Source organism: Calypte anna, chromosome 3, assembly GCF_003957555.1.
Source record: "Calypte anna isolate BGI_N300 chromosome 3, bCalAnn1_v1.p, whole genome shotgun sequence".
Lineage (NCBI taxonomy): Eukaryota > Metazoa > Chordata > Aves > Apodiformes > Trochilidae > Calypte > Calypte anna.
In genome coordinates this window covers 26,964,273-26,979,129 of record NC_044246.1, presented here as the reverse complement: position 1 = coordinate 26,979,129, position 14,857 = coordinate 26,964,273, and the positions used below count along the sequence as shown (strand labels likewise).

General features: G+C 41.9%; 1 protein-coding gene across 2 annotated transcripts in view; it reads left to right on the top strand.

The window, feature by feature from the left end:
- AIDA (axin interactor, dorsalization associated) overlaps window positions 1-14,390 on the top strand; it is a 30,739-nt gene extending 16,349 nt beyond the window's left edge. For both annotated transcript variants that reach the window (XM_030447124.1, XM_030447125.1), the window contains 6 exons: window positions 2,959-3,022; window positions 3,455-3,561; window positions 7,317-7,439; window positions 10,094-10,216; window positions 11,081-11,198; window positions 12,162-14,390. In XM_030447124.1, the coding sequence (XP_030302984.1) occupies window positions 2,959-3,022; window positions 3,455-3,561; window positions 7,317-7,439; window positions 10,094-10,216; window positions 11,081-11,198; window positions 12,162-12,258 (632 nt within the window). In that variant the 3' untranslated portion in view covers window positions 12,259-14,390. The remainder of the gene's footprint in view (window positions 1-2,958; window positions 3,023-3,454; window positions 3,562-7,316; window positions 7,440-10,093; window positions 10,217-11,080; window positions 11,199-12,161) is intronic.
- Window positions 14,391-14,857: the final 467 nt, after the last annotated feature.

Here is a 14,857-nt window from a genome sequence, read left to right as displayed (position 1 = left end):
GGACAGTGGTCTTTGCCAGGTTGGGGCATGCTGGTCTTACTGCTCATTTTGCTAACTTCTTTTGAAAATTTTAAAGAGAGTGCCAAATACTGATAAAATCAATGTGATTCTGCCCAACATCACAAAAAAAGCAGCTTCTGCACAGGAACATGTGATGCTAAAAATATTTCTGTTGGAAAACAAGTGTAGATGACAGTGCTGGGATCAGCCCATTAGTTGCACTGACAGAGACCTTTCTATGAATCTTGTTCTCATGAGCAGCACCACGGAGGGGAAGTGCTCTTTTTTCTAGAGGTGATGTGTGTTTTTAAAAACAAAGCAAAACCCAAAAAAGCACAAACCACCCTCTTAAAGCTTGAGTGAATTAGGCAATATTGCAAGGAAGGTTCCTGTTCATTGTAACCTATTGTTCTGGGGTTTTTTCTGTTATCTGGTTATTTTTACTTAAATCAACTGAAGCTCTCACTTGTGATAGGTGTATTTTCTTTTCCCTCAAAGGGTGATTGCTGCATCATTGTTTTATTGCTTTGCTTTTTTTCTTAGTGACTGAGTAACCATATCACCAGGCTAAGTACTGTAGATCCACTTCTTACCCTGATGAGATTTAAAGGGGCATTTTAGTAAATCCCCATATTGCAACTTCGGAAAATTACTTGCTATTGGCGATGAGGCAAGAGTTGAAGAAGGGCTTTTCAAAGCTTAATTCACAGCTTTCTGAACCAAAAGGCAGGAGATTCTGTGTGGTGAGTTTCCAGAAGTGTTTGAGTGAAACATTCAGCACCCCCTTTGCTGCCCCCCACCTCCAGAGGATGTCTGGAAGCAGCGGGGGAGTCCATGCAGCTCGGTGGCAGGAGGAGCCTCAGCTCTGCCTCCAGGCAGCATCTCCGTTTGAGGCTGTGAAACTGGCTCCTTCCTGAGCTCGTATTTTGTGCCCTCTAGTGATGACTGCGACGAATTGTCAGACGCGATATTTTTGTGCTTGTTTATTTGGGGTTTGGGGGTTTTGTTTGGTTTTAGATTGTTTGTTTTGTTTGGTTTTTGTGGTTTGTTTGTTTGTGGTTTTTTGTTGTTGAGGTTTTTTGGTTGGTTGGTTGTGTGTTTTGGGTTTTTTTGCAGGGGAAATTCATTCACATAGTAGGAGAAGCTTCTTGCTGGGTACAGGAATGTGGTACTTACCAACCTGTGCGAGACAGGAGGACAACTACTGTGATTTCTTTTTGCTTCTGTAGAACATGTCTATGAGCTGTAAGAGGTCTTGCCTTACTGAGATTTTTCTGTCTGAGGCAGTTTCACTTTCTGTTTCTGGTATTATGAACCTCTCCAAGACCTGGGGAATTCCGAAAGTGATAAAAATCCCCTTCTTTTCCTGAACCTCATCTGTGCTGGAAGATACCTGCTATTAATCAGCTGCTTTTCTGTTGGGAAGTGGCTGTGATTCTTTGCTGCCAAGTTGAGATCTGCATCACTGATGCCTTGGGGCAGAAGTCTTTGGGGAGGGAGACTTGGCATCAGATTTATCTGTCCTATCTCTCACTGAGAGGAGCTAAAAGCTTTTCTGTGTATTTGTGGGCTGTGTCCAGCTAGAATCAGGCTGGTTTTGTTTGTATCCAAAGTGGTATACACATCAGAAAAAAATCAGAATTGGCAAAGAAAGGAAAGATTGTTTGTTTGTTTGTTTGTTTCTCTCTATTTCTCTTGAGGTGTTCTTTATTCACTGTAGCATTCAGATGGTGTCTGGTAAGTTAATAATGAAGCCCATGCTGAGGGATATGAGTATGAAGAGAGGCAGGGGAGGTGTCCTACTGCACTGGCTGAATTGTTGTGGAGAGAGGCAGAAGGGCCTGGCAGTGATTCCTTAAACATAACTGGTATTTATGTGCCCCTGAGAAATTGTGTAATCTTAGCACTGCTTTAAAACAGTTTTGTTTTCATTCAGTAGTCCTAAGGGGGAATTTCCAAAACATGCTCCGAGAGGGCCTATTGCAAAGTGAGGCTCAGCAAGAGGATTCAGATTTTCTACCTCCTCTCTCCCTACCCAGTCTCAGATACTCCCTGGAAGGAGAGTGCATCTCCCTGCAGGTGTTGGCTTGAAAATCTTTAGGTCCTTTAGCCATCATGCTTACTTCTTTCATATGCTTTTGGAAATTGTGCTTTTACTCACGAGTGCTTTTAGACAGAACAGACAAAGTTTCCATTACTGAAATTTGGGTGAGTTTCCAATATAAATGGCAAAGCTGTTCTCCACCAAAAGCTGGAGAGTATACTTGGTGTCTCAGAGGCTTAATGCTTAGACATTGCACTGGATCTCTTCTGAATTTTGCCAATCTGCCCAGACATCTGGGGGCAGAAAAACCAAACAGGACTCACAAAAAAAATTTTTTTAAAACCCCCAGAAACACAATAAAGAAAAAAAGCAACACAAACAAAACAAAAAATTAAACCATGTGCATAAAGAAGCAGGAAATCTCAGCTGAGCTATGTGTAACCAGAATGCTTGGGTTCTCACTGTGGCTGTCTGAATGTGCAACTTACAGGTGTGCTGAAGTGTGTCATTTCTGAAACCTTCATTCCATTTAAAGCTGAGGCCAATAGCAGCACCCTCCTTTCAGTAATCACCAAAGATTCTTACTGTTACCCCAGACCTGGAGCTCTTCCTCATGATGCTTTTAGTTATTGCTGTGTTTATCTTCCCTGTCTGTGTAGGTGTGGTGGTGATGCAGTTTATTGCAGTTTACTGCAGCCTGTCTGAATGTTCTAGTGATAAAGCTCTGATCAGGACTGTACTAGTTTTTAAAATATGAGAGGAGGGTTTGTGGTTTCTTATATGCTCTGATTATTTAAAAAATATTATTATTTGCAAGTGTGAAGATGCTGTGAGAATGGACTAAGCTGTGCAAATCAGCAGAGTTAATGCTTGTTTATGGATGTTAGGTTCTTATTTTTTCCCCCTTTCTGCAGTCTTAAAGAATATCCTCACTTACAATAAGGAGTTCCCCTTTGATGTTCAGCCTGTCCCACTCAGGTAAGAAAGAACTGGTTCACTCCATGTATGTATCTGAAAGTGTGCATAGTCTGGGACCTGGTGTACATCTGAAACACAAGCATTTCTAGAGGCACCTACTTACAGTACAGCTTTGGGTAAACTGGCTAATTGAAAAACTTTTTAATTCTGTTTGTCACAGTACTACTAAAGATCAGTCCCATGCTTTTGGTAAAATCAGGACTTTGTACATCCTTACATCTCTCTGGAACTGCCATTATTGTCTTTTGTTTTTTGACTCTGTACTTTCTATTGGATTGAGCTCCTGTAAGAGTCTATAGGTAAAGGTAGTAGTAATAAGAAGTATGAAATAACATTAAAGCATGTTACCCCTGCAACAGGGTGCTGACTTGTGAGTTGAAAGCCAGAGGATGAATGATCTTCAGTCTCATTCTTCTTTCTTATGGTTTATAGGAAGATTTTAGCACCTGGAGAAGAGGAACACTTGGAGTTTGAGGAGGATGATGAGGAAGGAGGAGCTGGAGCTGGGTCTCCAGACTCTTTTCCTGCTAGAGTTCCAGGTAGGATCACAAACCTTACCATGCCAGCCTGTGTAGAATGTGTAAGCTCTGCCTCTGAGAATCCCCTTTCTCCACCTATGATCTGAAGAGTTTGGGAAAGGAGCAACAGGCTAATGCAAACTCTGATGCTGTATTTGGGAACCTCAAAGGTGGCCACTGTATTTTTTTTCTCAGCAATTACTATCTTACTGTAAAACAGATGTATGGGTTACCTATGAGGGTAATGCCATCTACCTCAGGTAATTATTCTTTATTCCTTATTCAAACTCAGTGTTTTCATTCGATGCCCTTTAACTGTACTATGAGAAGTGTCTCAGACACATTGACATTTAAATTGTGGCAATGTTTCTCCTTCCAGAAGTATCATATCTTGCTGGAGATGTGATAAGTTGTTGATGGTTATTTTTATGTTGCATTATCTGGTGAGACAGTGGCTTAGACTAAAGCAAAGCTCTGAGAGGATGAAGAGGGAGTAGTTCTGGTTTTGATAGTTTAAGTCCTTGCCTATGTGAAAGCACCTCCCAAAGGAGTTTTTTTACTATTTTAACACAAACCTTGTTTGCCCATTGAATGAAGATTAGTCTGGTGTTTCTTACCTGACTGGAGGTTGGTCTGTTGCTCTTTGTCTGGCTGATGAGGCTTAAACAAAAGCAGTTTGCAGCCTTCTGGGGTGAACCTTATGAGGACTTCCTATATTGAATTGATGGAAATCTGTTGCACTCTTTGCTTCTATATGCTTTTAATTCATAGTGCATAACTGTATTGTCTAAGTGATCATGGTCTTCTACATGCATGGCTTCATTGTTATCACATTTCACCATTCACCTAACCCAGGAGCCAATGAAGGTCTGATAACCTTTTAGTTTGCTCACGTAGCTGTGATGCTCTTCATTCAGCTCTTAGTTTCAACCTTCAAAATACAATCTTAGGTAATAATCATAGTATCAGGCATCTAATGTGTTGTTCTTTGTTTGCCTTCAGTACCAGAAAAAGAGAAGGTTGTATTTGGTGATGTGCCTTACATAGCTCTCTAGAAGTCTTACTGTACATTCTGATTTGCAGTGTAGCCAGATGTAGGTGGATTTTCTTTAGTGGAATACACATTTTATGGGAATTTGTGCACAAAGTGTACATAGAATCATAGGTTGGGGGTTGACAGGGACCTCTAGAGATCACCTAGTCCAACCCCCCCTGCCAGAGCAGGGTCACTACAGCAGTTCACACAGATGAATGCATCCAGGAGGGCTTTGAATGTCTCCAGGGAAGGAGACTCCACAACCTCCCCAGGCAGCCTGTGCCAGTGCTCTGTCACCCTCACAGTGAAAAAATTCTTCCTAATATTTATATGGAACCACCTATGTTCCAGTTTGTAACCATTGCCCCTTGTCCTATTGTTAGTCACCCCTGAGAAAAGCTTGGCTCCATCCTCCTGGCACTCCCCCCTTACATATTTGTAAACATTGATGAGGTCACCCCTCATTCTCCTCCAATCTGAAGAGCCACAGCTCCCTCAGCCTTTCCTCATAAGGGAGATTTTCCACTCCCTTGATCATCTTAGTTATAAATCCTACATAGTTAGGCTTTTGTGCTGAATGGAGCTGAATTGGCCAGTGGCTTGTTGCCTCTAATATCAAAGGTTTTCTGCCTTTCTCCTGATTATGTATTTCTTTATTCCAGTGCTGTGCTGGCAATGGGTTCTTCAGTGACCCATTTCCATTTGTGAACCCAGCAGGAGACTTGTCCCTTTTTCCCCTTTATCTGAATCCAGGCTTTGGAATGGAGAGACTGAACCTTCTGTGTCTCGGTGGCAGTGAGTTGTTGGGTTGGCTCACTTTTGTCTATCCAAGAACCGCTCATAGGAAGAGATTTGTAGATACTCCCTTCCCCCTCTGGCAATGAGGCCCTGTAGCTGTGTCTGAAATGTCTGGCAGTTGGCTCATGAAAAGCATCAGTGTGAGCCTGCTGAAGGCCCAAGAGATGGAGGCAGACTGGCAGCATGATGCCCAGCTCGAGCAGAGTTATGCCATGAAGCAGTTCTCTCAGCTAATGGCTCCTGTGTGGAATGAATCCAGAGGATCCAGGGATCCACAACCTGCCCTGGTTGTGCCTTGCCTGAGACAGGTTACAGTCAGCTGCCTCAGTCCATCACTGGATTAGCTCTTTGTGCTCCTGAGGCAGAAAGAAAACTTTTCCTTGGAGGCTGACTCTCCTTGCTGTTCTCTTACCTGCTGGAAGTGAGCTTGACTTTCCTAAAAGTTAATTCAATTTCACACATTTTTCAAGAACAGAGTAATTTTCCTTAAGCCTCTCTTTTTTATAATAAATGCCAGTCTGGTGCATCTTTCAGGTGATTTTTCTGTCAAGTATCCCATCACTTAATCCCTTTGAGTGTTATAGAAAGAGTGGAGCTTATAGTTGTTCCTAGCTTTTGGGGGACATGCTGCTTTTGGAAGACAACTGAAAGATGGCAAAGTTTTCTGTCAAGGAGAGGATGTCTTGCTTCAACATTCATTTAGATTGAAATAAGGAGTCTGGTTTTGAACATCTGTTCAAGACAGACAGCAAGATTAACTTGAGTGTGTATGCTGCTTTGCAGAAGTAAGTTCTCTAGTAGGTTTGCTTTCCAACATTTCTCATACCAGGGTCAGAAGCCTGTCCCATTACTTCAGAATGATGAGTCAAATTCTGCTGTGACACATTGTGAAGTGTCTGCAGACAATGGTACCTTGGAGCTCATGAGTCTGCTAGCAGTCAAGAGAGGAGATACAGAAGTGGCCTGCATCACAGATGTGATTTCAAGTCTTGCTGATGATCCTGAAAGAGATCATGTCTGGCACTGGTTCTGAGAGCAAAATAACTTTTTTTTTTTTTTAATTAGAAAACCAAAACTTCACATCAAACTTGCTCATGAGTCTAAGCATTTTCTCTCTTGGTGCTTATTTATCTTATACTGGGGAGAGGCTTGAATCCTATTAGTTTTCATTAAAATCACCATGAAGAAACCTACTCCATTGTTGATGACAGAATATCACGACTTTTAGTGAGTTGGAAGAGTTTGGATTTCCTGCCAGTTGTACTGCCTTCCTTAGCACTGCGAAGATTTGTTTACGCTGATCATGATAAATGTTCACAATGCAGAGCTGGAAACTGCTTCCTCAAGACAGATGGGAATGTGGGGGACGTGGAAACATTTCTTTTTCTTCTCCTTTAAGTAGAGGCCAGTAGAACATAGATAACGAAAAATATCTCTATTTCATTTCCTTGTGTCCCGTGGGATTTGGAATAATGCCATTTTCCTCCTTATTCTCCCAGTCTAAATGTTCAACAGGGAGCCAAGTCATGTTAAATGGGATGAGACTCCTGGTTAAGTGTCTGGACTTGCTGCAACTGCAGATTAAATCCAGCCTCCCAAATTGAATCCTTAAAAACAATATAAAGTGAGTTCCACGAATGAGTTATTCTACGTGACAGCAAGAAAGAATGCTTTAAACAAAGCTCCTTTCTGTTCTCATGGCATTAGTGTTTTATGAATTCATTTGACTTGAGGCAGTCCTGGGGTTTTTGGTATGGGCATTGAAATCTGTCAGATAGTGTTCTGTGTCTGTGTACAGACTTCCTATAGTTCTGTGGGATATGAATCCTTGGGCTTTGAACCTCCTAAGGAGAACAGGATCTTCCGTGAGAGGTAGTGGGATAAGCTAGGTCTCTGCTGTAAAATTACACAAAGGATTAATAATATGCTTTACTTTTTCCAGGTACTTTATTACCCAGATTGCCATCTGAACCCGGGATGACATTACTCACCATCAACATAGAGAAAATTGGTCTGAAAGATGCTGGGCAGTGCATTGATCCTTACATCACAGTCAGTGTAAAGGGTAATGATTTCTCTTCCTAACTTCTCATTTCTATTTTACAGAGAGTGTGTTTTCTGAAAGCTTTCTTGATTTTTCATCCTGCTGGGAAAGATATGTATTGGTATTTGCATTTCCTATTGTGGACTTAAGGCTTCTGCTTTAGTTAAGGGTGGAAGAAGTCTGCATTTGAAAGATACTGGGAGGTGAATAACAGCAGGAGACATGCTTATCTGTGCACTTTGGGGTGCCTTCCCCATTCTGTGAGCTGACTGTCAGTGACTTGGCAGACTGTACTTCTCTATTCCAGAATCTTCAGCTGAATCTGAAGCACAGATCTCTTGGAACTGTTGGTACTCCCCAATGCATACTGGTTTCTCAGCTTTCTGGAGTCAGTGAACCACAGCCTGCTGGCTCCATTCTTTCCCTGTCATTAAAATGATTTTTTAGTAAAACAAAGATCCATCGTGCTGCAGCCTAACATTGTAGAGGAATGGGTATGAAGCTGAGAAGCAAAGCTTGCAAGTGAAATAAACAACAAAATACATTTAAGGCTTGGCAGTGAAATCCCAAGTGGAAAAAAAAAGTGAAAGCCCCTTTCTTCTGTGACCCTCCATGAATCTGGAAGAACCTCTCTCTTTGTCTGTCCAGGATAGACAACTCTAGAATTTTTCACTGTTTTGGATGTTTTGGTTGATTGCTTTGGCCTGAGGCTGAGATTTTTGTATTAATCTGCCCTGCTTGACTTGCTTATCTTTAGTCTTTAGAGGTATGATTTTTTGTTCAGCATATGAAAATTCATAGCTGAGCCAGTAGCCCCTAGATATTTTCAGTTGTGTTGGTGACCTTGTATGTGTCCTCTTTTAGATGTGCTATTGGATACTAAAGGTAGGGATAAAACACTTGTTAGCTGTGTGATCAAGTGCTTCCTCCACCAGACAAGTTCAGAAGTAAGAGTCACAGTATTGAATTGCACTTGAATTCCAGTGAAACTCACAAATGTTACCTCCCAGAATATAAAGATAGAAAGCTTTAGCTAATTCTATTTCCTGTGAAGATTTTTTTTCAGCAGTGAAGCCTTTGGCTTCTCTCTGGACTTCTGAGGAGTTCACCTGGTTATGGTTGAAAGCTGGAGCATGGCTTACCTTTCCCAGCTGGTGCAACTGCCTTTTTGTGTTTTCAGTCCTGGAAACGGGATATTTTTCTGTTTATGGTGTTTCATTAGGTTTGCATTATAGATTGTATTATTTGGGCTCCATTTCTCTAGTCACTTGTGGATTGAACTTTGCCTCCAGAATGCCAGAAAGCTGCAGGACGAGTGGCTTCAGTGGTGGGGCTAGCTAGATGGACCCACATTTAATCAAATTTAATTATTTCATGCCGAGTTTCTCTTGGCCAGCAGGAAAATACCAATCCTATGGGGTTCTAACAGGATCCTGGAACTTACCAGAACTTGTAAAGCAAATAGTCCTTGTTCCTTGCCACTGAAGTAGTTAACTTATTGCATATTGTTAAAACTGTTGCTTGCCTTCAAAACTAGCTCTCAGTTCCTTTCTGGAGCAAAAGGAGACTGTATATTGCTAGGCTTACTTTCCCAAGAAGTCTTTCTAGTCACATGAGGCTCTTTATTTGCAAGCTCCTCTGGTGGCTGCAAACTAATGAGGTAGAAGGTAGGATCAAAAAGTGTGTGGGTTGGCAGCTAGCTATCACCTAGTCTGCTAATGGTGACTTTTATATTTTATTTCTCAAAAAGTTTTGTGAGGAAAAGTAACACTGAAAAGTCATTTTGTCTCTATGAAGAGTCTGAAGACACCTCATGGCTGTTTTCCTTGGTTCTGCACCAGGCTGCTCTTCTGCAGGTTTGGAGAGGGCTTTGTTCCTGATGCAGTGTTGGTCATCCCAGCCTGCTCCCTGGATGAAGCTCATCAGTTGTGCTCCAGGGACCCAGCCTCAGCCTTTGCCTCAGGCACAGTGCAGGTGCTGTGTACTTGTAGTCTTGGCCACATCCTTAGCAGCTTTGCTTTACCTCAGGGAAAGTGATTGCTAATGAGAGGAGGAAGAGTGAGAAAACAAATGTACTCATGTGAACAGCAGAGCTTAGAAACACTATTGTGTGATGGCTTGTGCCTGAGCAGCACAGCCAGTGACTGGTGCTGACAGATGGAGTCCAATGCATGGCCCTACCATGCCTTTGCCTGTGGAGGAACCATCTTTCCAGGAGGAAAAATGCACGTGGAGTGTTGGCAGCAAAGCAAGGCAGGGCATGGGCAGGTGGTGTTACCTGGGTCAGCTGTGGCCCGCAGACCCTGTGTGGAGGGCAGTCTTGGGTGCATATCCCATTCTACCAGCTCAGCTGAAGGGCTGAAGCCCTGCTGGAGTCCTGCTTGCAGAGGAATGGAATCCTTTGCTGGAAGTAGAAAGACATGGGCTCTTATAAATCAAAAGAGGGATAGTTGCAAATTTTTTTCATCTTAAATATTGTCAGAATGTAACCTGATTTTGTGTTGCGATCTACAAGAAAATTCACAGACTGTGAAGCCCCTTTTTAAGTTTAGGGCAAAAACCGAGGTGCACTTTGTCTTTTTGTGGCAGTATTGGGAGTGATTCATTGGTCTCTTAAAGCAGGACCTCAAAGTCTGAGAAGCTTCTGCCATTCTCACACTGTTTCTTCTCTGCAGATTTGAATGGGATAGATCTGACTCCTGTCCAAGATACTCCTGTGGCTTTGAGGAAGGAGGACACATACGTCCATTTTAACGTGGACATTGAGATTCAGAAACATGTTGAAAAACTAACAAAAGGTATGTAGTATCAGAGACTTGAAACAGGGACTGGGAGCCTTGAAAGTGTAGACACAAGGCTGCTCCTGATCTAATAAAATGGCCATGCCTGAACTGCTGCTGCAGAGTTCAGTATCCAGACATGGATGAAAATAGACTTTTGCATCCTGTCTCTTTCAAAGTGGTCACTGTGATGGCTTGCAGACAGAGGAGGAATGAGAAGAGATAAAAACCTTAGTCATTGACCAAACTTACCTGGAGATGAATAACTGAGGGAAGAGTACACTCATAAGTGAGCATTTCAAGATCATGATGTAGCTTTTGAGTAAATAACAGAAGTTACAGGGACCATTGGAGTGAGCCCAGAGCACTGGTCCTGTGAAGACAAGCTGAGAGAGTTGGGGTTGTTCAGTCTGGAGAAGGCTCCAGGGAGACTCTAAAGTGGCTTTCCAGTAACTGAGGAGCTACATGAAAGCTGGAGATGGGCTTTTTATAAGGCCATGAAGTGAAAGTTACAAAGATAATGGCTTTAAGCTGAAAGAGAATAGGTTTAAATTAGGTATTAAGAAGAAATTCTGTGCTTTGAGAGTGGCAAGACACTGGCACAGGCTGCCCAGAGAAATTGTGGATGTCTCATCCTTGGAAGTGGTCAAGGTGAGGTTGGATCGGGCTTTGAGGAACCTAGTCTAGTGGAAGATGTCCCTGCCCATGGCAGTGGTTGGTGATGATAAAAGATGATCTTTAGTGCTCCTTCCAACCCAAAATATTCTGTGATGCTACAATAATTCCCCCCAGTGTATGTTGAGCATCTAAATGGCAGATAAGTTTTCAGCTAACTATTGGCCATAATTGCTAACTTCTGTATTAAACCATTTCTCATCCTAGGTGCAGCTATTTTCTTTGAATTCAAACACTACAAGCCTAAGAAAAGGTTTACTAGCACCAAGTGCTTTGCTTTCATGGAGATGGATGAAATTAAAGCTGGGGCAATCGTTATAGAACTGTAAGTGACTTGCAATTACAGATGTCAGTGGCAGAGGAAATTAACTGTACTTGAGTTACAGTGAGTGGCTTGTTGCAACAAGGAAGGTTTCTTGTACTTATTAAAAATAGAATATTTCTTATGGAAATCAATTTAATAAAGAAGGGAAGATAAAATGCCATTATGCAAATAAAATGGCTAGAGATCCTTCTCAAAAATTGGACTATTTCCAAAGAAAATGCTGGTGTTTGTAAGTAAATTTTATGAGAAGTTAATTTGTTCTGTGTGGGAGGTTTTAATTTTGACCCCAGCTTGAGTGTTAGATCAGCTATAATTAAAAAAAAACAAAAACAACCAAACAAAAAGCTAAAAATCGACTCTACAATCCTTTCCTACAGAACTTTGGTAAGAAGATCTGATTTGGGACATGGGATACTACTTTACAATGGAAGCTTTTGAACATCTCAAAGCATTGTTGGATGAATGGGTTTTTTACTTGCTTAAAGTAGACAAAGAAATAGATCAGCCACTGGAGCTGCAGTGGCTTTGGTGTGCATCCTGCTCTTACTGTGTGTCTGAAGGGCTGAGTGAGGTTTTGGAGGTTCTGGAGTTTTCTTTTCAGGAAGAGGATGAACCTTACAATTTTGGGCATCCCGAGTAAGAGTGTTTAGTCTGTGCTAGCTGGAGTACTTCTGAAGTACTGAGTAACTGATACTGCATCTACTGCAATCCAGAGTATAATATTGGGAATCCTTCTTACAAAAAACTTACATTAATTTCAAAATTTAAATCTTTGTTAACAAAATAATCCTGAGAAAATACTGGTTTGCTTTTCTTCCTGTAAATCTACTCATTGTTGCTACCAGTCTTGTCAGATATATTTGAAATATTATGGTAATAACATCTGTACAAGCTTTCTAGTTTCTTTCCTCTTTCTACACAGCCATTAGCGCTTGGATTAACTTATTTTTTTTGTGGTTACAGGTACAAAAAACCCACTGACTTTAAAAGGAAGAAATTGCAACTGTTGACCAAGAAACCACTTTACCTTCATCTCCATCAAACATTGCACAAGGAATGACCCTAGTTGTGAGACTTCTGTGAACTGAACCACCAGTCATGGTAGCTGTGTGTAGTAGCCTTAGCCTTCCAGGGGCAGGAAAGCAACTGTACTGATGCCAGTAGGTCAGAAGGGACCATCACACACTGACCAGCACTACTTTGGGGTCAGAGGCAAGCCCACCATTCAAGTACAAGTCTTTTTCAGTACCTTCCAGGTACAGGTTTTTCTGAGAGCTCTGAAATATGCTATTCCTAATTTTGCTGTTCATCACTTTGTATCTTAATGGTTATTATCCTTTTGCCTCAAACACCACCCGTGGGTGGAGACTGCCCCCTTGTCCAAACCCATAGCAATAAAGATGTGGCAGGCCTACTAACTGTTTACACTTGTTGTGCTATTGTAGTTCCTCTCATCTGCATTTTGGAGTCCTCTGTAGTGGGCTGGTAGCAGAAGAGATGGAAAAAGACCAGGTGGGGTGGGAAGGAGCTTGAGGTACTGCAGGTGATTTAAAGTGAGAGCAGGATGCTGGGTCAAGTAGGGTGGCCATAGAAGAGCTCCTCCATTAGCTGTTCTGCTTTGGTCAGGCCAGGAGGACAACTGCAGATGAGAAGACTGAATTGTGATTTTAACAGCCTCGCCCAATCAAGTGTCCTAAGTTTTGGATACAATATCTACATCAATTCCTCCCTAATAGAGCTAATTTTTCTGTATCTTGTCACAAAGCTATTTGCAAACGTGGGTGGGGGGTGAAGTCTTTCTCCAGGGCTTCATCCTGATGACAGGATGAGTTTCACCATCTGGGTGACAGCAGGACAGGCCCCCCCGTGTTCAAGCACAAATCTTTGAGAGCTTTTGGTAAAGCAGACCTGGCTTGCGGGTTGACCCACCCTTTATATGAAACTGCTGTTCTTATGGAAACTGATTGTTTGCAGTTTATTTTGTGCAAGTCTAGAAACTTACTCTAAAAATTACCTTTTTTATGTAGGTAGGTAGGATTATCATTTATTGTCTATATTTTTGGTGTGTAATAAGCTGCAGGACACTGGCTTATTATGACACACTTGCATTCACCTTTTGACCTAATAAAGGGACCCAGTCAAATCCTTCGTATATTTTCGTGTATATTTAATACTTTAAGGATTGATGTTCTTCTTGCCTATCTTACTAGTGCCTAAATATTCTGCTATGCTAAGAAAAGACCCAGGGCCCAAAATACCAGTCTTATTTTGAACAGTCTGGATGCAGGTGTATTACCAGTTCTTTTCTGTCATGTAACCCCAAGATGTTACTTTAGGTTTTAAGAGGAAGGGATGTGACTTTTCCTTGATATTTGTCTGTCCACAGGCAGGTGTTCTCAGCGTTTTTTCCTTTACCCCCTATTGATTAGGATAAAAAGTGGTTTTTTTAGTGTCTTCTTGCCCTCTGTCCTGGTATAACAAGGAATAACCTTATACAAGTATTTTAACAAAAGTCAGCAACACTTCCTAAAATTCAGTTGTTTAGAGGGGAGGGGGGAAGTGCAATTGAATTTTCCTGTTTACAGGTCTTTACCCCAATGCTATTATATCTGATACACTGAATATCAAGCCCTGAAATACATCCCTACAAGTTATGGATACCTCTGAATGCAGCCTTCTGGATACCAGACAAGAGGATACACCTGATCTTGAAAAAAATAAAAAAAATCATCCTTAGAACTCTGCAAAAGGATGAAGCAAAGCATTAGTCTGTGGCTGCCAATAGAGAGGAGTGGGGGCTGTAGCTGCAGTACCTGCCTGGGGGCCCTGGCTGGCTCAGGTCCCTTGCTGGCTCAGGTCCCTTGCTGACCTTTCCAGAATCTGTAGCCCAGAGCATCCCTGGAATGCATGCAGCCTGTCCAGGCTCTGCCACACCCTCCAGTGTCTGGTGTCTGCTGGTGTTGCTCAGGGCCAGGTGAGCAGGCAGCTGTGTCCCCCTCCAGTTATGACTCTGGCTAACCCTAAATGTTCCTCAGTATATCGGCCACTATGCAAATGCTCTCACTTGAATTGCAAACCCATTGTTTCAGCTGCTTGACTCCCAGTTTGTACATGTCTGTATCAACCACAGTTATACAAAATGTCAACTTTGATGCATTTTTGTTAAATACAGAAGGAGAGCTTTGTATTTAACTCATTGTGAATAATGTCTGTAGAGTGTGAAATACCGTTTTTAAAGTTGATTCTATCCTTCATGCTTTTCCTGTGAACTCTTTCCCCGAAAGGATTACTGCTCCCCCGTGCAGCAGTCAGCCCCTGGTATTGTTCAATGCTTTAGTGGTGGTGTCCCATCTTTCACCTTGAATCTAAAGCTTAATACTTGTTCTGTAAGAATGTAACACCTCAAGTTCAATGACTGCTTGTACTCTGGCAGTAAAGCTGTAATGGCCTTTCCATAGCTTTTTATTATTCCTAATTATTTTCCTTTTTTTCCCCCTCCCTAAGGTTTAATTTTGTACAGAGCACTTTTGAAAAATGTGTCTAAACACAGGTGGCTTGTTACACCCAGTATGACATAGTCATCATTGTACCCACATACTCAAGAACTTCCTTTAACTCCAGCAAGTGTAGGGTGTGCTTTTAAGTTCCAGTATTCTGTG